Below are 24,211 nucleotides of genomic sequence, written 5' to 3'. Positions count from 1 at the left end.
TAAGGTATGAAAACATTTTAGGGCAGAAAAATCACAGCTAAGATGATAGCCTGACTCCAAACTATATTTTCTACATATATAATTTGTTTTAAAGTTCTCGAGATGATACATGGAAGATATGAATTACTCATCAATTGTTGCTTTAGTTTCGATCTGAAATGCTGGAGCCTCATGAGAAGAAGGATTAGTCCCAGCCCCTGGCACTCCTGGGAGATGTTGGAACCTTTATGAAGTGGTGCCTTGTAGGTTATTGGGAGCGCGCCTTTGAAGGCGTTACTAGGACCCTGGTTCCATCTCAGATCTTTCGCGTCCTGGCTGCCATGAAGTAAGCAAATTCCACTCACCAGAACGTTTACCAAGACACATAGTGTTGCCACTACAAGGCACACAGTATTGCTACCGGCCACAAGCAAGTAGACCAGCTAACAGAGAACAGAAACGCGCCATGATGTCCCTTCTTCCTCTTTCTTCACTCTTTCCTTTCCTTCCTTCAGTGCCCTCACTCTTCCTTTGTTTTTTTAAGGCAGGGTCTTACACAGACCTGGATGACCTAAGCAGCCAAATAACTAAAGATGACCTTGGACTTTCTGGAAGCTTCTGCCTCATCTACCAAGTGCTGGGTTTACCAAGTGCCTCCATGCTTAACTAAACCTTTATTCCTTTTATATTGATTCTCTTTGGTATTTGCCTTAGCAACGAAAAGCTATTCGGCACGTTTATTTGACCTGCGATTGATCTGGTTATCAACACACTTAAGATCAGCAGTCTGACCTAAGCCTGAAAACAGACCATCACCTGTCCCAGGAAACAGGAAGAGATAGAAGAGGCATAGAGCTTGAAGTCATCTGTAACCGGAAGGTGATGAGCAAGCCTGGGAGCTTATGCTAAATATTACCCCACAGTGCTGTCTTTAATGTTTTTAAGACGGCTCTGTTGAGAAACTGGCCCAGCAGTGCTAGGGCCTGGGCAGCCTTCATATCACACCATCACAAAGAGATGAGAAGTCGTCCGGAGAGCTAACCACTGGCACAAGGCCCACTTGCCTTCTGCGAGGCGGTCCGCAGCTCGGCCAGGCAGGTCGCCAGGTTCTTTGCACACTGACTCAGCTGCATGGCTGCAGCCTGGTCACTCACAGTGGGGACAGCTGCCTTGGCAGAGGACACCATTTTGCTTCCAGGCTGCGGAGAGATGAACAGGAAGTAAGGTATCTCCTGGGCAACAAGATGCTGAAAAGAAGCAACAGCACTGCCTCCATAGGGACCAGAACAACTTTTGCCCTAAAACAGGGTGTGGTTGTTTGGATGAGGGATGTCTTCCACAGGATCACGTGTCTGAACACATGGGGAATCTTTACAAGGTAGGGCCTTGTTGGAGGAAGTGTGCTACAAGGTGTCTTAGGGTTATCGTTGTGATGAAACACCATGACCAAAGCAACTTGAGGAGGAAACAGCACTGTTTATCTTCGAGGGAATTCAGGGCAGGAACTCAAACAGGGCAGGAACCTGGAGGCACAAGCTGATACAGAGGCCATGGAGGGGTGCTGCTTACTGGCTTGCTTTCCATGGTTTGCTCAGCCCGTTGTCTTATAGAACCCAGGACCACAAGGGCAGGGGTGACACTATCTACAATGGGTTGGACCCTTCCCTGTCAATCATGAATTAAGAGAATGCTCTACAGGCTTCTCTTCTTCAGCCCCATCTTCTGGGGCATTTTCTCAACTGAGGTTCCCATAAGCTATAGCTTATGATACGTTGACATAAAACCAGCCAGCACGCGAGGGCAAGGCTTTGAAGGTTCACAGCATCGCCCTACTTTCTCATCTCTTTCTAGCTGCTTCCTGTATGTAGATGAGATGTGACAAGCCAGGGTTCTGTTGCCATCGTGCCAGGCCACACCCTCTCCACCATTAATGGACTCCATCCTTCTGGAACCGAAGACACAATAACCCTTTTCTTCCTTAAGTTGTCTTTGGTCATGGTAATTGTTGTCATAGCCATAAAGAATAACTAATACAAAGGGAGACATTAAATACCAACTAGCTCCTAGGTCTGGAGAGGTGGGGCTTAGCGGTAAAGAGCACTGGCTGCTCTTGCAGAGGACCCAAGTTCAGTTCCCAGGACCCACAGGGCAGCTCACAAAGCTGTCTGTGCTCCAGTTCTTGGGAACCTGATGCCCTCTTCTGGCCTCCATGGTCTTCACACGCGGTACACACATACACATAGGCAAAACACAAACATGTAACCTAAAATTAAATAAATCTTAAAATAATAATTATCATGGTAAATCAGATATTTCTGGGCAGTACAAAGCACCATAAGGGGCAAGGCAGGCAAATTGATGAAAATGACTTCAAATTCTCATTTAAATTAGATTCCAAAGATAGCTATCTAATAAAAAAAAATTTCTTTAGTGTTTCTTAGAGCAGTCCTTTACCCTGACATTTAAATGCACCTATTAGACCAGAAAAATAAAGGAAAATATGATCTTACTTTTTCACAAACCAAAACACACTCAGCAAGCATGAATGCCTATGCACATGTAGATATATCTTCAAGATTGTATTGTTTTACAATATCCGGTTCTACCGCTTTCCTAGGTATACAGTGTTCTAGGAGTCCTGTTAATGTGTCTCAGTCTCCTATTGTTGGGCACATGTTCATTTCCTTGCCAGTGCAGAAAAAAAAATTGTAAAGAATTAGCTAAAACTCAGTCATTTTCAGTGTGTAAAATTATAGAAGTAGTTTTTCTGACTCAAAAGCATGCAGGCTTTTAAAGCTTTAAAAATGTATGCTGTAAGTGTGTGTAAGAAAAATGGTAATGATTTGAGTGCCTGGTCATAAATATTCAGGGTAAAAGTACTACTTTTAGTATTTAAAGAATTAATGAGAATCAGCGGAAGAACCAGACCTAAGTATTAAAGCACTTGAATAATTTCAGGTTACCAGGCCTTAAAAACGTAATACTGAAGTGCACGAAAAATGCTTAACATTTGAAAACAAAGGAGATGAAATCAAGTCAAACCGAATTTAAAGAACAAACAAGCTAACATGCTTTCTTAAAGCTCTTAACTCCATCCTATAAAAGATGTATTAAAGAGTATGCTCTATATACTGCGAGTCGTAAATTTGGATTTGCTCATCCTTCTGGAAGGGCAATTCTACAATATTCATGAGGAAAGCTGAAAATGTATATTCAGGCTGGGGGGAGGGTAGCCCAATAGTAAAATATAGATCACACATATATATAAAACATTTTTAAATTTCAGTTGTATTTGTTAACGTCCCAGCCTAACTCACATTCTTTTCTGACATACAGCCATGAGAATGAGATCACTTTCTAAAAATACACTGGAATGACTTATGCTTGCCGGGAACTTTAAAATGCTGATGAAGGAACACCACACACACACTACTACTTAAGCACCAGCCCCATCTAAGAGGTAGTGACTCACATATGAACAAAGCTCAAAAACACAAGACAAAAACCAAGCAGGAGTAAAGACGCTACTTGATCAGTCTGTTGCTCCATCTTCACCGCATAGCACAGGACGGCCTGTTGGACTTGCAGGCCGGCATCATCAAATATTTCAATGCTCTCAGTGTGTCTGAGTTTAAACTATTCCAGAGTTAAATGAAAGGCTGATATGGATGGAGTTATTTTCACAAGAGACTAGGAGAGAGAGGTATAAAGCAAGCAGATGACACCACTGGGTGCTGGCCATACACACACTCTCGTTAGACCAGATTACCCAGGCTGGCAGGCTAAGATGCTGACCTTGGAAGTTGTTCTTACTTAATCTTACTTTATTGGGTTCTATTTTGTTTCATATTTGTTTGTTTCACTGTTTTGTAATTAGGGCAAGATTAGAGGTTCAATTAGTCTAAAAATGCTTAGCCACACCTCAAACTGTCTTATGTTTTAGTATTTTTATCTTTCTGAACATATACCTAAATTCCGCCTATAGCTATTTTAAAGCTATACAGTAAGTCAGATAAAAAGACAGGTAGGACAAGGGGCTAAGGACTGACACCACCCTTGGGCACAGCTTTGGTGAGTGAGTTGCTCCATAGTGGTGGTCAGGACCATCTAGTGAGTCTTCTCCAGGAAAGCCTTGCAGCACCTGAGGTATTACTAATACACCAGCTCAAAGTTGGAGTCATTGCCATATTAGGATGTTTCTGTGGATTATAGCTCCCAAGTAGCTCAATGTTAGCTTTGCAGTTTCTAACTTGATTACTTTTTCTATTCAAATCTCTCAGATTGCTTTCATCCATACACAGTATATAATCGAATATGGCAAAGTCTTCTCTTGTAATTTGCTATGCCTCATGAATCATGGCGATGCCATGTGTTTCTCAAGCGCATGATAGTCAGGGGGTTTCCCCACTACCTGGCTTAAACACATACTTTTTGGTTTGTTGATTCTGTTGCTCTTAAGAGACATCTCATAAAGATCTAAGTATCTACAATAGCAGTTAAAAGAGTAGGAGAGAGCTCGGAGTGGTTGACACATGCTTTTAAATCCCAGCCCTCAGGATGCAGAGGCAGGTATTGGATCTCTGTGCTTTTGAGGCCAGCCTGATCTACAGATCAAGTTCCAGGACAATCAGGGCTGCACAGAGAAACCATGTCTCGAAAAACCAAAACAAACAAATACATAATAACAGAAGAACAGGAGAAAAGAAAAAAAAAGGACAGAGAAAAAAGGTAGAAGGGAAAGGAGGAAACGGGGAGGGAAGGGATGGGAGAGAGCACTAGCAAGCAGGTTCAGCCAGCATGGACTGAGAAGCACCCCCACACTGCTTAATCCTAACTCTCTATGGTTCGCCTGGGTGCAGACTAAACACACAGTTAGCTCCATGATTACTGAGGAAAAGGGAAAGATCTTCTAAATCCTAATGTGAGAAAGAAAAAATAAGCTGTTGGCAAACTGATTTCTAGGAGTTCACCCAAGTAAATAACTCAAGTTGGGGGTGAAGAATGAGCACACAAAGAGGACTGAATTACAGGGTGCTTGGAGTGGCCCCCAAATAAAAACCCGCATGTCTGATGAAGGGACAATGGTTAAAGGTAGAGTACAGTGACATGGGAGACCTTTTGAATCACAAGCGCCCACATTACAAAGGCAGGGTGGGGCTGAAGCTCAGGGCTAGAACAATTGCTTTTTCATTTGTTCATGCTAGGTTCAATGCCCAGATGGTATATATACAATGAATGTAATTCAGAGGATTATATATCACAATTAGAATATATTGTATGAAAAAAATATTTTCAATTATAAAAAGAAAGCTTTTAAGAGACAGTAGTAAGGGAGGTTTGGAACAAAACTGTCTTCTAGACAGGACAGGACTGCGATGTTCAGGCACTCCTAACAGACATGGCGGTCGGCACAAGACCTGCCAGCCAGGCAGTGTTCTTCTCATGTGAACTGGGAAGGGGTTCATGAGTCCCCATGTGTCAGATGCTAACAGAGTCAGTTTCCTTTAAGGGTGTGGCCCCTGGCAGAGTCACCACCCTCTAGTGTGCATGCAGCAGAAGATATGCACAACATAAACTAGAGCCAATAGGTTATTCAATTGTAAAAACTGAGGAGCCTAAGTTGTGGGCAAAGAGGTGAGGGTGGTTCTGGAAGAAGCTAAGGTGAGGAGCCAAAGTGAATCTGGTCAAATTGCAGTGCTTGACATTCTCAACGAATTAACAAAGGTATCTTTAACATTAAAGATTATATATCCTCCCCACACCCCTGCTAATGTACCTCTCTGTGTTTGTAAATAAAGACGCAAGAAAGTAGGCTAAAACAGCTGTGTTTTATCTCTGTACAGTGGAGGCGTGGGCAGCACCTGAAAACCAACCCTCTGGTGTGTGCCTTGATCACTAGCATTCAGCTTGGCCAGTGACATCTCCCTCACCTGAAATGTACAGAGGCCTTACAGCTGCTCAGACAAAACCTTAGCCATGGCTGTGGGGTCTACACAGGCATGTCCCCTTCCTTAGGGACAAAGGGTGGATTGCCAGCTGGGGCTTCCACAAGGGACCATGCTGCTGGTGTCTGTTACCTGCAGGAAGTTCTGGCTGGAGATGATGAGGGCCAGCTGGGCGCTGAGGTCTTCTGCTTGAGCTTGGCTCCCTCTCACCCCCTGAACGAGCTGAGGGATGTGATCGGCCACTGCCTGCGAGAGGTAAGAAAAGAGGAACTGAGCATGCGCAGAGAGGAACAACCAGCAAAGGGGCAGGGTAATGACCCAAAGCGCCCCGCGATCCACTCCCAAGGACTCCGGTTTCAGATGTGGGATTAAACAGCATACTGCGCCAGCGGGGGCCCTTCCCAACGCTGAATTCCAGTCCCCACGTCTTCTTCTCCCCACCCCTCCCACTTTAACAACAGTCCTAATGGTCTCAGGATATTTGATAGAATCCTCTATAACAAAGCCTTGAAAGAACATTCTGAGTCAAAACTCACAAGCTTCTAGCCATGCGGACTGAAGAGCAAAAATCAGAGTACAGAATTCACAAGGAGGTAAACTGAGTCAGATGGCCCCATGGCCAGAATAAGTAGGGGAGAGAGAGGATCATGAACCAGTCTGTTTACAGGCTCAGGCCTCTGACTTCGTGGGTATGGATTGTGGGCCTCAGTCTACATGGGGGCGTGTCTCCTGCTTCTCTGTTCCAACCAGCACTTAGCTTTTCTCAAATGAGAAAGCCCGAAACAGGAGAGGGGGGCCATGGCAAAGCAGGATTGCCACATGACCGTCACCTCCAGAGTCACCTCAGGAGCCGTTCAGTCCGTCTACTGAGTTCTTCCGGCTTCAGAGGGCTGAGGGCCACCACCGGAAATGGTGCTGGTGGAGGTGCCAGCGCATCCTGGCCTGGTGTCCAGACCCCACCCCCAGCCAGAGTAAAAAGTATTTAAAAGCATCCCTATGGATATGTGCTCAGGTCCTTTCCAGTGCTGACGGCAGAAACTTGATCCATCCTCCCTCTCAGCATCAGTCCGTCCTTTAGCATCGCTCTCCTTTCCTGGCACGGATGCTCAGAGATCTAATCCCTTCAGCCCCTTTAGCAAAGAGGGAGAGAAGACTGATTCTGTAACAGGTTCCCAGACGTGAGCAGCTTGTGGTCCCAGAGGAAGGAAAAGGCCACTTTTCCCACCCTGCTGGCAAATGCATAGTATGAGAAAGAAGTACACTGTTTGAGCAGAGGGGCCACTCTCCGCAAGCTCTTCTTCCCCAGATCCTAAGCACGAAGGACCTCAGATCCCTGCATCCTAAAGATGCTCTTCCCCTAGAACACAGTCAACTCTACAAGGGGGACCTCAGAAAAACCAGACTCAGGAATAATCTAGGCAACTCTTCCCCAGCAGCACGGCCATTTCTGGAGGAGAACTGAGTCCCTTCGGAAGCACGGCCACCACTGAAGAAGTGGCATTTCCCTCGGGTGACTGTTATCTTTCAGGTGATTGGAGGTAAAAAAATCACAACAGGTTAACTGTCAGAACACTGTCACAATCAGACATGCCTGTCACCAGCCTCCACTGCCAACACTCTAAGTAAGATGCCCCAGCATGTGTGGCCAATGGCTCTGCAAGATGATGTATCTGGTACCCATCAAAGGTGTCCTGAAAGAGTCAAGCCTCTTGGTGGGAACAGAGAATGTTTGTGGTAAGCTGGCCTCAACACAGCACCAATGCCCCTGTTCCAGAAAAACAGAGACAAACAAGCAGCAGGTAATGGAAAGCACCAAAATATGAGGCCACAGAAGGCAGATGGGACAAAGCAGACCCCAGATGAGGAGTAAGCAGGGAGTCAACATGCTGTAGTGTGTGGAGACCGGATTTGACCAGCTTCCCAGAGGGGAAGGAGTTCTGGAAAGCCAAGGGCTCATTTCCATTTCTATTTCAAAGCTCTGAAATGGCCTCATCAATTCTCTTTATTTAATTCAGTCTCTTAAAAATGATGTGGATAAAGGAAAGATAATGCTGGAAGAAAAAGCCACTCCTTCCAAACACAGACAATCTACTTAATGGACAAAGACCAGACGTGTATACACCTGGAGCATGGAGCCACCGCAAACTGGATTAGGAGCCTGGAAGACCTGCCTTAAATGAATTACCAGGGCATGTGGTGGTCTAATGCTATCAGTAACATGTTGCAGACCTGGCTCTCGGCACACAGTGAGCTTACCTTGCAGCTCTGGACCAGTTGCTGCTGGGCTGAGGGGTTCTTGTTGGACACAGCTGCATTCTGGGAGGCTGCAATGGTCTGCGTGGCAGCAGCTGCAGCCTGCTTGGCTGCAACCTGCAGAGGATAGTGACACAGGTCAGTCCAATATTATACTCGCAAATTCATATGCCTTGCCTTTCCACAACTGGGGCAGACACTACGTCTTCAAAGTCACCAATGATCCCAACCTTGTCGTCCTTTGCTGCCTGCCTTGGGTTTGCAATCCCGAATGAAGAGGTAAGGACCAGAAGGAATGCAAGCTCACCTCACTTGCTTTTCGTAAGACTGGCTTGATCGGTTACAGGTCTTGTGCTGCCCAGCACAGGTGCCTGTGAGTTTATGAGCACAATAGCCCTGTCATACCCGGAAGATGTTACTTCACAGCGAACCTCCCTGACCTCTGGCTATTCGATCTCTCTACCCGGATGTTCCCCACTTTTGCAATGATAAAGCCAGTCAACTCTTCAGCATGGAGCAGGAAGAGGCTCACGAGACCCCATATCTAGCTGAGGAGCTACTGGCAGTAGATGGCCAATGAGAAAAGAAGAGGCAGAGCCCATCATAGGTTGCCTATGCTTCCTGGAGGGCGCCTATACCCATGCACATGTAAGCATCATAATTTGGACTGAGTGAATTATTATTATTAGAGGAAGAGGAGGTGCTGGGTAGCGTCAGTGGCGTGAAGTTAGGAAAGGGATATAGAGAAATGGCCCAGGAGCTGGGGAGTGCAACGTGGACGGATATGATCTAAATGCGTTCACGTATGAAGTTACCACAGAAGAAATGGAAATTTAAAACACAAAAGACAAGAGACAGTTGCAATGCTGAGATGGCCTTGGCAAACAGCACGAAGTCTTAACGTTCCAGGGAAAGAAAATCTGCCCCATGAAGCCCAGGCTGCTTTTATGTCCATGGAGGTGTCCATGTCCCTCCTCTCACAGCAGAGGCCTCAGCTCAGATATGACACACCCCTCTGAGGTAATTAGTCCAGTTCTATCTTTTGTCTACTTCTAATAATGAGGCTGATTTCTCCCAGAGCCCAGCGGACTGCCTATGGGGGCGGGGGGACTCACATTAAAGAGCCAGGTCACTCGACCTCCATCCCTCCACATTTTAATTTTAACATCCATGGAAAGAAATATTTTTCTTACAGTTTGTGCCTATTTTTTTCAACTCTTTAATTGAAAAAAAAAAAAAACAATCTGAAAAGAAATGACCAAAAAAAAGTTTCTTCTTCTTCCCTTCTCAGTCCTACCCCACTCCCTGGCCCCGCTCTGGAATTCTCAACAGGAAGCCTAGGAAAAGTCACTGCCTCCAACAGAACAGGTACTCTGCATGCTGGTCTGCTGAATATATTCTTTAATGCAGGAAAAAAGAACCCTGATCTTCCTGTAAAAAGACTTCATTCTATTTCTGAATGTTGAACTCTGAACCTGAGCCTTTGGCAGCTGTGAACTAAAGCAATTTTTCAAATTGTGTCGATTCTTTTAAAATACCCAAACTACCCAACACTGCTAACTTTGATTTGGCTTTCTTTATAGGGGCATCATTTTGGTGATTTGATTTTTTTTTCCAGGTAACTCTTTGCAGTCACAACTGGCACCCTAAAAGCCAGCCCCTTTCCTGACCTCCAGCCGGTTGACGATCTTCTTCTTAATAGCATTCTGTGCAGCGGCATTGGTTGCTACTCGGAGGCCTTCAGCAGCTTCTCTCAGCCTTTGCTGCTGGTCTTCATTCTCTGGGTTGGCTGCAGCCCCCTGCAAAGGTGGAAGAAACAGGTATTTCAAGTACCCAGGGGCAGTAGGCCACAGCTGCTAAGTGCATGTCTTTAATTTCACTTCTAACTAATAACGCATAGCATTTGGAATAGAAAGCCGTAAACTCGGATCATAGCGATGGACCACTGGGCTGTGTTGCTGGGATGGAACCCACAGCCTCCTGAATGTCACATCCCTAGGCCCTATAAACACCATCTTTGTAATAAAGACCAAGCCTCATGGCTATGCAGTTCCAATTGTAAGAAGTAACACTGTAAATCAGTCTGGGGTGTCTGTACAAATTATCTTGTAATTGGTGATTTCAAAAACTCAAGGCTTCAAAGGCATTTAAGGCATTATCACAAAATACTACATTAGTATGTATGCTTTCTATTTTCATTTAGCAGCTGAAATTTAAGTAAAAAGAAATATATTTTCTTCTAGTCTGGAGTTTAATTTTACAAATCTTGTAAGATAAAAGGCCCTGGGAATCTAATTCCAGGAGGAAGAAGAGTGTGTGGGCATCATTTACTTAACAAAAACAAAACCATAAACTGTTCCCTGTTTGCTGATTTCAATTACTATTATGCCAAACACCAAAGGTCAATACAAACAAAAAAAAAGAGTCAATCTTATTGTTGGAGAAAACAGAATGGCCTTTATTAGAGAAGGGTGGAGGGAGGGACAGACAGACAAAGGATGGAGAACAGTGAAAAGCTTCAGTGTATAGTTGGGATTGACCTCTACCATTCTGTAATGCGGAGGGGAAGCTATGGCCGAGGATAACTAACTACATACATATGGTGAAAATGCACACAGAGCGAATGCTCAGAGTGATGGACAGAAGTACATGCTCTTGTGAGTCAATTTCAGTTTCTGATTTGAAGAAAGAGGCTCTGATAAATCTCTCCCCATCAGATATCCTAACTGGGATGACAGACCTTGATGGTGCATGTTTTCATATCACTGCCGGAACATTTCAAGGCAAAGTAAATGTCAAAAATGAAGATTCCACTGGAAAAACAAGGGCTTGAGCGGAGCATGATGAGAGGAGGTGCGGAGGCTAAAGGCTGTGCAAAAGAAACCGTGTCCTTAGGGAGCAATCTGGGAGAATGGAGACCAACAGATGGCACCCAACTATACTAAACGTGCAAAGCTGCTGCCCTTAACTGTCAGAAGAGTACGGCACCCACGTAGCTGTCACCAGTATGCTTTGTGTAGGTCCCTGTACCTTGGTACTTTAGCTAGGCTTGTCCTCAGAATCTTGTCAGGTTTAGTGAGATATGCAGGATTCAAAAGTCATGACAGGCTGAAGTTAACGCAGGGAGTGGATACTCTTTTATTCCCTTTGAGACAAAATACAATGCTGAAATTTGATCATCCACTTGATGAGATTTAGGATCACCATGTAACAACTTTTTGGGTACAAGTGCAAAGGAGTTTCTAGACTGAGATGATTGAGGTGGGAAGACCCATCCTAAGTGTGGGCAGCCCCAGTGCACAGGGCTGGGGTCTCAGACTAAAAACAGGAAGGCAGCTGAGCACCTGCATTTACAGGCTTCATGACTAGGGTTGCGATGTGACCAGCCACCAACCGCTTCTTCCACCCTGAAGGATTGTGTGCTCAAACTGTGAGCCAAAATAAATCCCTCATCCCTTGAGTTACTGCCGACGGGCATTTTTGTGGCAGCAATGAGAAAATCACGATGCTGGCAGAAGCAGCCATGCTTTGCTGTCTGTGCTGAGTCAGCACCTCTGTCTCATGTTTAACAACTCCTCCGTTATCTTAACTGTGCTAAATGTAACAAAGCCACTCAAGTATTCAACAAGGAGAAATCCACACTCCATCCTTCACCTTTGAAGGTAGGCTTCAAACCCTAACACTCAACAGTATTTGCATTTCAAGCCAAAAGACCAAATGCCCTACCTTTGCGGCTTCCACCATGCGGGCAGTGGAGTCAGCCAGGAGCTTCGCAGCTGCGAGGAGCTTCTTAGAATTCTCCATGTCAATCTCAGCCTCCGCATCTGACCTCATGGCATTAACGAGATCAGACGTGGCCTGGGCCAGTACCCGAGCTTGGCGTACCATCTCACCTAAAGGACAGGACAGCAGGTATGCGCTGTTTATTTACCATTCTGTCTGCAATGATCTCAGTGGTCAGGAAGGGTTTTTTATTGCTATTTGTTTGAAACAGGGTGTCATGTGTCTCAGGTCAGCTTCTAATTCACTATAAAGTCAAAGGTCACCAAATCCTCTTGCCTCTATCTCCTTAGTGCTGGGATTATAGGCAAGCACCACCATGTCTGTTTATAAAGTGCTAGGGGATGACCCCAAGGCTTTCTTATAGCTAGACAATTTACCAAAATGAGATACACCCACAGTTCCTGGTTTGGAGTTTTTATTTCATTTTGATTTATTTATTTAGTTAGTTTTTTTTTGAGGCAGGGTTTCTCTGAGCAATAGCTCTAGCTGTCCTGGAACTCACTCTGTAGTCCAGATTGGCCTCAAATTCACAGATCTGCCTGCCTCTGACTCCCAAGTGCTGGGATTACAGGCATGTGCCACCCCCACCCAGGTCCTGGTTTGGAGCCTTTATTTGTCCTGTTTGTCCTCGCCGTGCCTGTGACTTTATAAAAGTCTATTTCAACTTTCTTTCAGAAGTGGGAGCTCTATCATGATATAACACCAAAAATGAAACCATTCTAGGGAAAGGACCGGTTCCTCTCCATAGCTTGTCTGAGGGGAGACAAGCTTTAATACATCCAGACATGCGCTAAAATCAGGATGGTGACCTTGATGGCATTGTGGGACACACACACAACAAAAGACACAAGTGGGAAAACTGAAGAAACCACAGTGGGAAAACCACTGTGGGTGGTGAGTAGGGACAGGACCGCAATGCTTTGGTAGATGTGCCATGAGTTAGAGAAGATGCTAGAAACAGGAGGAAGTGGAAAGATGGAACTCTGCTACCTCTGCAACCCTCTTTTTTTTTTTAAAGGTGAGGGTTTACATAAAATAACAAGCCAAAAGTGAGAAGAACATCAGCAGAAAATGCGATTGTACACAGCATTTCTGGCTAGCTAGTAGCTTAAGAAGCACAAGATAATTTTCTCAATAACTACCAAATACTTGCCAGGCCTGTGGCACATACCTGGAATCCCAGTACATCACCGGCCGACAGAGTATCACAAGCACAAGGCTAGTAGCCCTGACTACAGATGAGAGTCTGTCTGTAAAAACTAGCCAAACAAAAGGACCGCCTCCCAGAACTTGTCATAAAGCATGGTTGCACACCGCAAAGAAGAAGAAGCGGACCTCGTACAGTAGGGCTGCAAATCCTTTTTAGAGAGAAATTTCATTAAGAAGTTTAAACTTCAAAATTTGTGTATCAGTTGGCTGGGTACTTCCACACATAGGCACCGCCGGTACATACAAAACTCTGAAGGCAAGTGAAGACACATTTTTAAGACGGCTCCATGTAGGAACATTTTTGTAAAAGCAAAACAAACTTGGAAACTAAAAGTCTATTAACAGATGAGCAGTCAGAGGCAGAGGCTAAGCTCAGTGCCCAGCACACAGCCAGAACCCTCATGGGTTTGATTCCTAGCACTGAGAAAAAAGGTAATTGGTTAAGCATATAATGATACCTCCAAAATGGGATGTTATCCTGTCATTTAAAAAATTCATAGTATGGCCGGGTGGTGGTGGCACACGCCTTTAATCCCAGCACTCGGGAGGCAGGTGGATCTCTGTGAGTTAGAGGCCAGCCTGGTCTACAAGAGCTAGTTCCAGGACAGGAACCAAAAGCTACGGAGAAACCCTGTCTCGAAAATTAAAAAAAAAAAATTCATAGTATGTATAACACAATGATATTTATTTAAGCCGTGAAGGGGTCTCCGTCTGTCTCTGTATCCACAACCTTTAAATTTAGGGGTGCTCTAGGATGGGAATGCTAACTTGTCTTCTATAGCAGCCATTTTACCATATATCAGTACAAATATCAAGTGGTCACTTCTGGGATCGAGAGGGCACAGTGACTGGATGAATTCAGAGCAGTTTGCTTTTCAGCAGGCTGGAAAGGTATATTGCATATATAGCTTTAATTTACAGCATGAGTATATCACAGTATATTAAAATATCCCACTCTAAACCTCCCCAGGAAATGCTAACAAGGAGTGGGTCAATCCCACCTGCCGTCCGCTGTCCCTCCTGGTTTTCTACAGTGACCTTGACCCCCCATACTTCTAGTGGACCTCTACATAAATATCTTTATTCCAAGCTTTGTTCCTGATTCCTTGGGTGGCTGCTCTGACTCTACCAACTATGTCCTGCAACTGGGATAAAAGAAGTTATTAATACTATAAATTTAAATAATGAAATTCTGATGAGGCTTTTAACTGTAGCCCTGGAACAGGTTGGCAGGACTCCTGGATCTTTCCCTGTGCCTCAGTGAGGAAGTTTTGGGCTAAGGAAGATACTCTATTTGCTCTCGCTGGTTACTCTAGAAGGCTTCACCTAGAAAGTGACTGTCACCATGAGGAAAACCCACACCTAACCAGTCCCTCCTCCACCAAATCGGTGCCTCACCAGCATCACCCATGGAACTGAAGATGCTCTCAGTGACACACATGATAGTGTCGGTGGCCTGGTCATAGCGGCCAATGGGCTCGCCACGGCTGGCGAATTGCCGCACGTGCTGCAGGAGGTCGTGCAGGGCCTGGCTGACCACGCTGGCTGCCGCGCTGACCTGCTTCAGAAGTTCACTGTCGCCAGTGGCCGCCTGGCAGGCACGGACACAGTTTTCCACAGAGCGGTCCACCAGCTTCCCAGCCTCGATCAGCTGCTCCTGGCACACAGGAGAGCTGATGGTGGGGCTCACGACCTGGAAAGATACAGAAAAAGTTTGCTGCAGGGGATGTTCCTGGTGCCCCAGGATGCCCAGCGTCTCCCTCAGGGCCCTTTGATCTTCAGTTAGCATGCATACCAATGTGGTAACCCGCACACTATTATACTTTCTTTGTGATTTGAGAAATCCTACTAATTAGCCGTGCCTGGCAGTCCTCAATACCCTGTACTTAAATAAGGACAAAGTCTTGATATTTATCACTTATATGCTTTTCCTCTTAGTGACTCTTCTAGGCTGAGAGAAGGCAACTGACTACCTAAAAGAATTGCATGCATTTTCCAGAGGCCATCTGAAACTTTGCCTGTTCTTCCTCAAAGGCTAGGGAAAGTCTGTCAGTCCTCTGTGGACTCCAGGGCTAACAGGAACATCACTAAGGATGCTTGTGAAGGCTCCAAATCCTATCCCAGGTGGGAAAAGGCACTGTCAATCACAGATCTACACAGCAGGAAATGGAAAGACCAGAAGCAGAAGCCCCCATCCTCGGAGAAGCAGACATGCACGATGGAGTGGAGGGCACCCCGAGTCGGGGCAGGTCTGAGTCATAACCGCAATTCTGCTGCTTATTTCCATGGCTGAAGGCCCCTCATTAACACAGAGTCACCCCAGGTGCTTCATCAGTAAATGAAGGCTAATGCCTATTCAATGCGCAGGACTGCTGGGCAAACCCAATCATGTGATTCTGATACCATGAACACACCCTGGAGCCATTCACAGGAAGGATGACTAGGCCTCCCCAGGAAGCTGTGGGTTCAGTATGAACCCCTGTGCCACCCATTGCAAAGCCTCTTTTATGCGCTGGAAATAAGATGCATTGAGAGGCCAAAAGGGAGATGCAGCAATTTGCAGCTAACAATAGATAAGCCAACAATAAAAACAAAATTAGACTGCTTATACTAAAATCCTATCATGTCTGGCTGGGTGTGGTGGTGCACAACTTTGATTCCAGCACTTGGGAGGTAGAAGCAGATAGATCTCTGTGAGCTCAAGGCCGGCCTGGTCTCCACAGATAGTTCCAGGAGAACCACTACATACTGAGAACCTTGTCTCCACCTCCCAAACCACTCCGGCAAAAAACCAAAAAAATCCTGCCCTTGCAAATCTAAACAACAAACAAAAAATTCTATCATGTCCCCACAAAGCAGCCATGGGAAGGAAGCCCCAGACCTCAGGCTACCTAGTGACTGGGGACAGGAGAGAATATATGGCACTGGAGGAAGGCGGCATGCCAGCCAGCTTACCTTGGCACATGCCACAAGCTGGGAGGTGGAGAGAGCACACTGGGTGGCTGCAGCAATCACTCTGTTCTGTAGGACAGTGTCTTCGGCCACCTGGGCCACGTTCTTCGCCTTGAGTACCAACATGGCAGCGGCATTGGCAACAGCTTTAGCCAGACTCATTAAAACATCCTAGGAAAAGGGGATATAGCTAATCATTTATTTCTTGTTTTTTTTTAATTACCCTTCAAACACTAAAACTGTATGGAATGCACCCAAACTTCCTATTAAAACCCCACTTGGCTTTTATAGGGTTTCATCACCTCAATTTTTTCCCCTTTATTATTTGAAATGCCAGCTCATCCTTATAAGAAATGAAAGGAAAAACTTGCATACTAATAACAAAATATGTCCCTGTGGACAACGAGTAGCACAGGTTTCATATAAAACAGGTCAGGGGCTGCGGAGATGGCCCAGCCATTAAGACACAAGCACCAGGACCTGAGGTTGGATCCCCAGTGTACATGTAGAAAGCCGCAGGCCAAGCGCACATGCTTGAGATGAGCTGTCAGCCCAGAGACAGGGAGATCCTTGGAGCTCACTTGTCAGCCAGCCTACCCTAATCAGTGAGCTTCTGATCCTGAGACAGACTAGACCATCTCAAGCCTAACCTATCAGTGAGCTTCTGATCCCAAGACAGACTAGACCGTCTCAAAAGGATGGTGGAGAGTGAGTGACTGAGGGAGACATGTGACATCAAACTCTGGCACTCAGTGCATGCATACGTGCATATGTACCAAACAGACACAAATACATACATATGAACACATATATTGATCCCCAAAATACTGCGCACAAATTTAAACATGAAAGGAGTCAGATTGAAGGGGAAGGGCGTAACTGCCGATTTACGTTCATGTTCTCCCGTTGATTCTAGACTCTCGTATGTGTGATGAATGTGTGGTGTCAGGAGAAACAAATACATATTCAGACATCACCACTACCACCTGCAGTAGGTAGGCATTAAATCACAACCTCCAAACCATCAGTGTAAGTTGAAAATTTATCTTTCGGACATCTTGCTTGTTACGATCCAAAAGTCAGCTGCTTCTCTGCCTCCAGAAAGCAACATATGACACACGGAGACAAATTGATGGCACCAACGCCTACAGCCCTCGGAGAACCAAAGACTGCTCTGCTCTGAACATAACTTACTCTCAGCGTTCGGAACCTTCTGCATAGGGATTGGATTATGCCAGTAGAAGAGAACCTGTATAAATAAACTAGTGGCAAGATGATGGGGATCAGGAAGCATGCCTCAGTTAGCAGACAGCTTGCCTAGCAGAGGTGAAGCCCTGGGTGCCATGCCTATGAACCAGCTATGGTGGTGCCTTCCTGCAATCCCAGAATTTGGGAGGTGGAGCAGGGGACCTGGGCTTCAAGGTCGCTTGGGCTAATCTAATTGGTAGGCCAGCTTAGATGACATAAAACCCTATCTCAAAACAACAACAACCTTCTCTAAGAAAGGGTACGAGGGCTGCTGGGAACTCAAAGCTCAGTGTATGAAAGGCATTCGCCTGCAGGAGGGAGAATCCTTTGATTCCAACCGCCAGACCTGTCACCCGTCTGTCTGACCTGAAGGGGAAACACTTCTCCATTTAATTTACTTCAGTGCTACAAATATTGAAAACAGATTATTTGATTTAGAAATACCTTCCCTAGCACCCAAGCTATTATTACTTTGAGCAAGCATGTCAAGGTGTTTCTCCAGAGGAATTGTGGTCAGAAGTCTTTAGTTATTCATCAACTAATATATATATATATATATATATATATATATATATATATATATATTGAAAAAAGCACATTTGGCTCTAAACATCAAGGACACCCACAGGGTCTTTACAATGAAAGATTTTATGAGAAAATATATTGGAAATGGTGTCCAGCCTGAACAGTTCATATTGCTGACAAATACATGCGATCCAGGCAATTCTAAAAAGTAGCAAATAGCCTAAAGAAACTGATTTTGGGGGCTGGAGAGATGGCTAGTTAGGGAAAAGACACTGGCTGATATACCTGATGGCCAGAGTTTGGTCACTGGGAACCCCGTGATTAAAGGAGACTCTGTCTCTGACCTTCACATGTATGCAGTGGTAAAGTGGTAAGCATACACACACACACACACACACACACACACACACACACAAATGTAATAAAATGGAAAAAAAAGAAGTTGACTTTAAAATGGATGAAAATAAAGTGGTCTTAAAAGAACCATTTACTGTGCCCTTCCATGTGGCAGTGTCTGGGTGTACAAGAAAAGGCCGATGACACTTTCAGGAGTCAAGTGGCATTTAACTGCTGCATGGCTCTCAAGAATTGTTCCCCTTTCAGGCCCCACCGATCTTGGACACCTGTCTCTGAATTCAGGTCAAAAGCCATTTGGATGCCACAAATTCCTAACAAGACTTCAAAGCCTAACTTTCTGAAGCCAACCACAGCAGTATTTCATGTGATACGAATCCATCTGCTCGCACAGGGACCGAGACAGGGTCACCCATGACCACGATTGTCACAAAGGACTTTGTTTGAGTCATTTAAAGAAATTCTGTTTCTTCCAAAACAAATAGGAAAAGAATGGGATCCTGCAGTTAGAGCTGCTGATCAGGTCTTTGTCAAACTTTTCAATAAGTCCACTGTTGTGCAGCGTGTGTGAAATAAATCCTTGTCAGCTCTGGGAACATGCAGTACATTGAGAATACAAGGAAGGCTCCACCCTGGAACTCAAGACACAGAAGATCAGAGTGGAAACCCATTGCCAGCCGACCCATGACTGCATCTCATCACGCTAATCCCCCTCTAAAGACCCCACTCGCTGGACCATTCCACCGTGTCCCTGAACATGGCCCCTAGCGTGGCCAAAGAGAAACGAACAGGAGGCAGAGTCTGAATCGGAACACTGTAGACAATCCATCAAAGGGAGAGAGGACGCAAAGCTTCAGAAAACTGTAAGAGCAAGTGGCATGCCTGACGGGAATCGACAGCATGTCCTCCACCGCCCTCAACACAGGACAAAGTATTGTTTTTGGGTGTGCAGTTGAGCGTGGAAACCAGAGCACAAGCTCGGGTACCATTCCTCAGGAGCTGTCTGCCTTGTTTTTGTTTGTTGTTTGTTTGTTCCGAGATAGGGTCTCTCACTGACTATAGGCTTGCCAACTCAGCTAGGCTGGCTGGACAGAAAGTCCCAGGGGATCTTCCTGTCTTTGTCTTCCCAGTGCTGACATTACAAACACACATACTACTGTGTACGCCCAGCTTTAAACATGAGAATGGAGGATTTAACTGGGGGCTTCACGCTTTCATAGCAAGTACATTACCGTCCGAACTATCTCCCTGGTCCCCAGAAAGCAATACTTTAGAGGAAAGTAAATTGAGTGCTTAAAGATAATGAAGCCTAGCAAGCTAGCAGCTGAATCTAATATAGACCGAATTCCTAAGAGTTATCTGCCTAGGAGAATTACCTGTACCAATATAAAATGTGAGGCCAACACAAAGACAGTATAGAGATCTGAAAGGGAATCGGGATGGGGACAAGAGTAGGTGTCAGCGGGGTCTATTTATTATGTGATCTGCGGTGAATTCTGCACACAGCAAGGAGGCTTCTAGAAATCTCAGTGTAGAAATGACTTGCAGGAAGTGATTACTGGGACCTAGTCTCTACTGTGTACTGAACGTATTAACTGCCACTCAGGACATGAATGGGTCCTGGGGTCCCAGAATCACAAGTGCAGGGTCAGGAAGGAGACATAGAATCTACTATGGATGAAAGTGTAAGTTTCTCTTCGCACATACAATCATGATTTAGTCCATGTGACACACCTTGCCCCAGCAACGCTAGGGAAAATGGTATCCTGGCTAGTTTTATGTCAACTTAACACAAGCTAGAGTCATCTGAAAGGAGGGACTCTTGACTGAGAAAATGCCTTTATAAGATCCAGCTATAAGGCATTTCCTTAATTAATGACTGATGGGGAGGGCCCAGTCCATGGCGGGTGATGCTATCCATGGCTGGCAAGCTGTGGTGAGCAAGCTAGGAAGCAGCACCCGTCCATGGCCTCTTCATCAGCTCCTGTTTCCAGGTTCCTGCCCTGTTTGAGCTCCTGTCCTAGCTTCCTTCAGTGATGGACTACAATGTGGAAGTGTGAACCAAACAAACCCCTTCCTCCCCAAGTTCTTTTGGTCATGGTGTTTCGTCATAGCAACAGTAACCCTAACTACGATAAGTGGCAGGTGGCCATCCATGAGGTAGAAAGCCTGAATGCCAGGGAAAACTAAGAGAGGGGAAGCTGTTTGATCTCTTTCTAGAAAATAGTATGATGTCAATGACCAATGAAGAGGTGGTCAAAGGGGATGTAGCAAAAAAAAAAAAATTGCATCCTCTTGCATTGTGGGAAGGATGTATTTAAGGAATCAAGTGGTTGATAAAATAATTTTTTTTTCCAGGCTGGAGCAATGGATCAGTAGTTAAGATCATTGTTGCCCTTCCAGAAGTCCTGAGTTCAATTCCCAGCAAACAGATAGTAGTTCACAACAGTCTATAATGGGATCTGATGCCCTCTTCTGGAGTACAGATGTCCACGAAGACAGAGTATATATATATATATACATATATACATATATATATATGTATGTATGTATGTATATGTATCTTTAAAGAAAAAAAGGGATGTAATTTTTCTGAATTTGGTGGTTAGTGTCAGTTCTTTTATATTTGAATTTTTGAGATTTCTGATTTCTAAATCAGTGTTTCACATATATATTACATTATGATAATTTAGACAACAGTGATTAAAAAGGCCAGGGTCGAGGATATAGAGTACTTGCTTAGCATGCATGAAGTCTTGTGTTCTATTCCCAGAACCACATAAGCAAGTCATGATGGAACACGCCTGTAATCATACCACGTTGAAGAAAGCAGGAAGACCAGAATTTCAAAGTCACCCTCAGATACGCAGTGAGCCTGAAGCCAGCTCAGACTACCTGAGACCACATGGCCAAAAGTGAAATAAAGGGAGTGAAGAACAGCTAAGTGGTTAAGAGTGCTTGCTGTTGTTGCAGAGGACCCAAGTTCAGTCACATATTCTGGGTGGCTCAAAACTGACTGCATCTTTACCTCCAGGGGCTGACACCTCCTTCTGTCCTCGAGGGTACCCTCATGCACAGGTACATAGAGGCACACATTCACATAAATAAAAATAAGCTAAATAAAAAGTAAAATGTAAAGGCCAGTGAAATTCAATTGAATTATCAAACAATGAATTTGCTAGATTTAGATTAAGTGTATTCTTTAGAAGGCATAGCTTAGAAATTAAATATTCTAATTGGGACAGACTTATATATTACTTGCAAAATAAGAAACATTTAAAGAGGAATAAGAGGCCCTGGCTCTGAGTATATGGCACAAAGCTCACTCTGGCCTACAACCTCAGGCTTAGTCCTCAACACGTTGACTGTGGGTCAGGGGGAGGCAGACAGGCTGAGATCTTGTCTGAGCTTCAATGTTGTGAAACTGGCAGTGAATCAAGCCAGCTGCAGACAGTAGCAACAGCTGCTCAGTGCAAGACTCTAGCACTGAAGAGTCTGGGCCACAAAATCATTTCTCAGTGGGGTGCTGCACACGACACAGCGTCCCTGCATAGCCAGTTCTTAGCTCAGCCATGGAGGGCTTGTTAGGTTAGGCTGAGTTAAATACCCAGATCCTACTTTTAAAATATGGTAGTTTAGAAACATGCTTTTGAAAAGCAAAGGCTGGAGCTGGAGCGTGGTGGGGCGTGGTGGGGCATGTAGTGCCGCGGAGGCTGAAAGAGGCTAATCTCCGGGGCTTGACTGCTTGCCAGCTTGTCTGAATCAACAGTTCCCAGGTCCCAGTGAGAAACTTTATCTCAAAACCAAAAAGAAGGTGAACAGCATCCTGAGAGATGCTATCAGAGGCTGATTTCGGCCTCCACACATACGTGCAAATACACCAACATCTGCATGCAAAATAAAAACAACATTGATGCCACAAAGAATGAGGCCATTAGAAACTCCTCCCCACAAAAATAAAACAAGACTTGCTGAGAATGGTCAGTATAGAGGTTGGGTAGCCAAGAGAAAGGGATTCATGATTACCTTATCCACTGTTTTGTTCATAAAATGTTCAAGAAACTGATAAACAACTAAAAGACTTCACTACTCAAATCACGTCCTTTGAGCTTACTCTCAACAGCCCCAGGAAGTCGGGGCTTGCATCTCAGTACATCCTCCCTGCGAGGTCAGACTCATCACTCAGACCCCTTCCCAAGACTGGGAAGCCGCAGACATCTTACTTGGAATCGCTCATCTGTCTCGTTCTCTCCGATCTGTCTCAGGAGATCACCACTGGCTTGGCCGATGCTCCCAGCAGCAGTCAAAACAGTCTGTCGAGGCTACAAACAGATACCATGATTTGGTTGGAAAGAAAATGGATTTCTTTTCCCAAGTCTCACCACACATCAGTATAGCGAGGAATCACACAGATCAGTTCTTCCCACACACAAATGATGATCTTGGGTTGTATGCAAGATAGGAGAGAAAAAGAATTCTGGTGAGACTGAAGCCAGAAAATGCTCATCAACCAATAATAGGCAGATGTGCTTGAAATTTCCAGGGACTCGGTCTTGCACAATAAGATCAGAGCTGGTATGTGCAGAAATCCAGTTGCAAACCTGTATGTATGCTTTTTGTGTACTAGTCATGGGGCTTGAGTAACTAGCTGCGTCTAATCAAAGACCCTTGTTGCGAAGGCTTCCTACTAGGAGCACAACCCTCCCCAGAGGTTGAACCATAGGACCCGACTCGGTTCACTAACTCTCGGTACCACCCTGAAAGAGGACGGCAGAAGCCTGTCAGGAAGCCAGAGCTCCACAGACCTGAAGGGATGCAGATATATCATCTGAATGTGACTATGGGTCCTTAGGGCTCACCTCTCCAGAAGTAGGCTGCACGGCCTTCAGCAAATCAGACACGGCCCCGGCGAGGGTCCTGGCAGCTCTGAGAAGGTCTTCTCCACTGCCCACGTCATCGTCCATGAGGGCCGCCAGCAGCTTTACGCCCTTGGACATTTCGGTCAGGTTGGACGAGATTGTCGTGATTGCACAGCCCACGGCCGTGTAGTCAGTGTCAGCGGGGTCACCTGAGACAGAGAAGGACCAAGACCAAAGGGGGGTGGTGATGGATGAGGAGAGCCTTGCTTGGTAGGAGGTAAGTGGGTCTGATGAGACTTCCTCAGAACTCCCACTGGCAAGAGCCCATGTCCCACCATCCTGCAGGTATCCAATACAAAACTCTGAGGTGCTCAGTGAATTGGACATCACCCTGACTCCGAGTGGCTTAGATAAGAATAAGGTCTTCTCACCTGGAGATATCACATACTGAGACAGTGAACAAGGTTCCTGTAACCTTCCAAAGCTAAGGGTCTTGAATTTGAGAGGGGGCAGTAAGAAGAGTTGGAGTGGCTGGGTAGGGATGTGGAAATGATAAAATACAGTGTACTCTGTTATGAAATATATACACACACACATAATTTCAAAGTAGGGGCTAGTGAGACAGCTCAGCAGATAAGATGCTTGCCAAGGCTGATGACCTCTATTGGTTCTTCACAACCTCAACAGTGGAAGGAGAGATCTAACACCTGAAGGCTGTCCACCGCTCTCCACATGCGCACTGTGGCACACGTGTGTAACCCCACCCACGCTGGTGAGCAAATGTAACTAAAAATTAAAAAATAAAGTTCCAAAGCAGACTAGGGAGATAGCTCAGTCAGCAAAGCATTTTCCTTGTAGATCTACATTAAAAAAAAAAGCTAGCCATGATGCTATAAACTTGTCATCCTAATGCTGGGGAAATGGAGGCAGGTGGAACCCTGGGCCTGATGGAGAGTTAGCCCGGACCTACTTGCAGAGGTTCAGGTCAATGAGAAACCCATCTCAACAAAAAGGACTGTGCTTGAGGAGGGCAGCTGAAGTTGTACCATGAATTCCACAAATGCATGCACACATACACACACATGTGGAAGCACACATGTATTC

The 24,211-nt window shown here is 45.3% G+C and overlaps 1 protein-coding gene across 5 annotated transcripts in view; it reads right to left on the bottom strand.

Annotated features, from left to right (window-relative positions):
* Tln2 (talin 2) overlaps window positions 1–24,211 on the bottom strand; it is a 427,686-nt gene that overhangs the window by 126,902 nt on the left and 276,573 nt on the right. For all 5 annotated transcript variants that reach the window (XM_075965369.1, XM_075965372.1, XM_075965373.1 and 2 more), the window contains 9 exons: window positions 23,108–23,316; window positions 22,472–22,570; window positions 16,125–16,292; window positions 14,568–14,862; window positions 11,904–12,070; window positions 9,848–9,976; window positions 8,181–8,294; window positions 6,057–6,170; window positions 1,044–1,178 (listed from right to left, as the gene is read on the bottom strand). In XM_075965369.1, coding sequence (XP_075821484.1) covers window positions 1,044–1,178; window positions 6,057–6,170; window positions 8,181–8,294; window positions 9,848–9,976; window positions 11,904–12,070; window positions 14,568–14,862; window positions 16,125–16,292; window positions 22,472–22,570; window positions 23,108–23,316 — 1,430 coding nt within the window. The remainder of the gene's footprint in view (window positions 1–1,043; window positions 1,179–6,056; window positions 6,171–8,180; window positions 8,295–9,847; window positions 9,977–11,903; window positions 12,071–14,567; window positions 14,863–16,124; window positions 16,293–22,471; window positions 22,571–23,107; window positions 23,317–24,211) is intronic.

This window comes from Microtus pennsylvanicus, chromosome 3 (genome assembly GCF_037038515.1).
Source record: "Microtus pennsylvanicus isolate mMicPen1 chromosome 3, mMicPen1.hap1, whole genome shotgun sequence".
Classification (NCBI taxonomy): domain Eukaryota; kingdom Metazoa; phylum Chordata; class Mammalia; order Rodentia; family Cricetidae; genus Microtus; species Microtus pennsylvanicus.
Note: the sequence above shows the minus strand (reverse complement) of the source record. Positions and strands in the feature narration are given on the sequence as shown.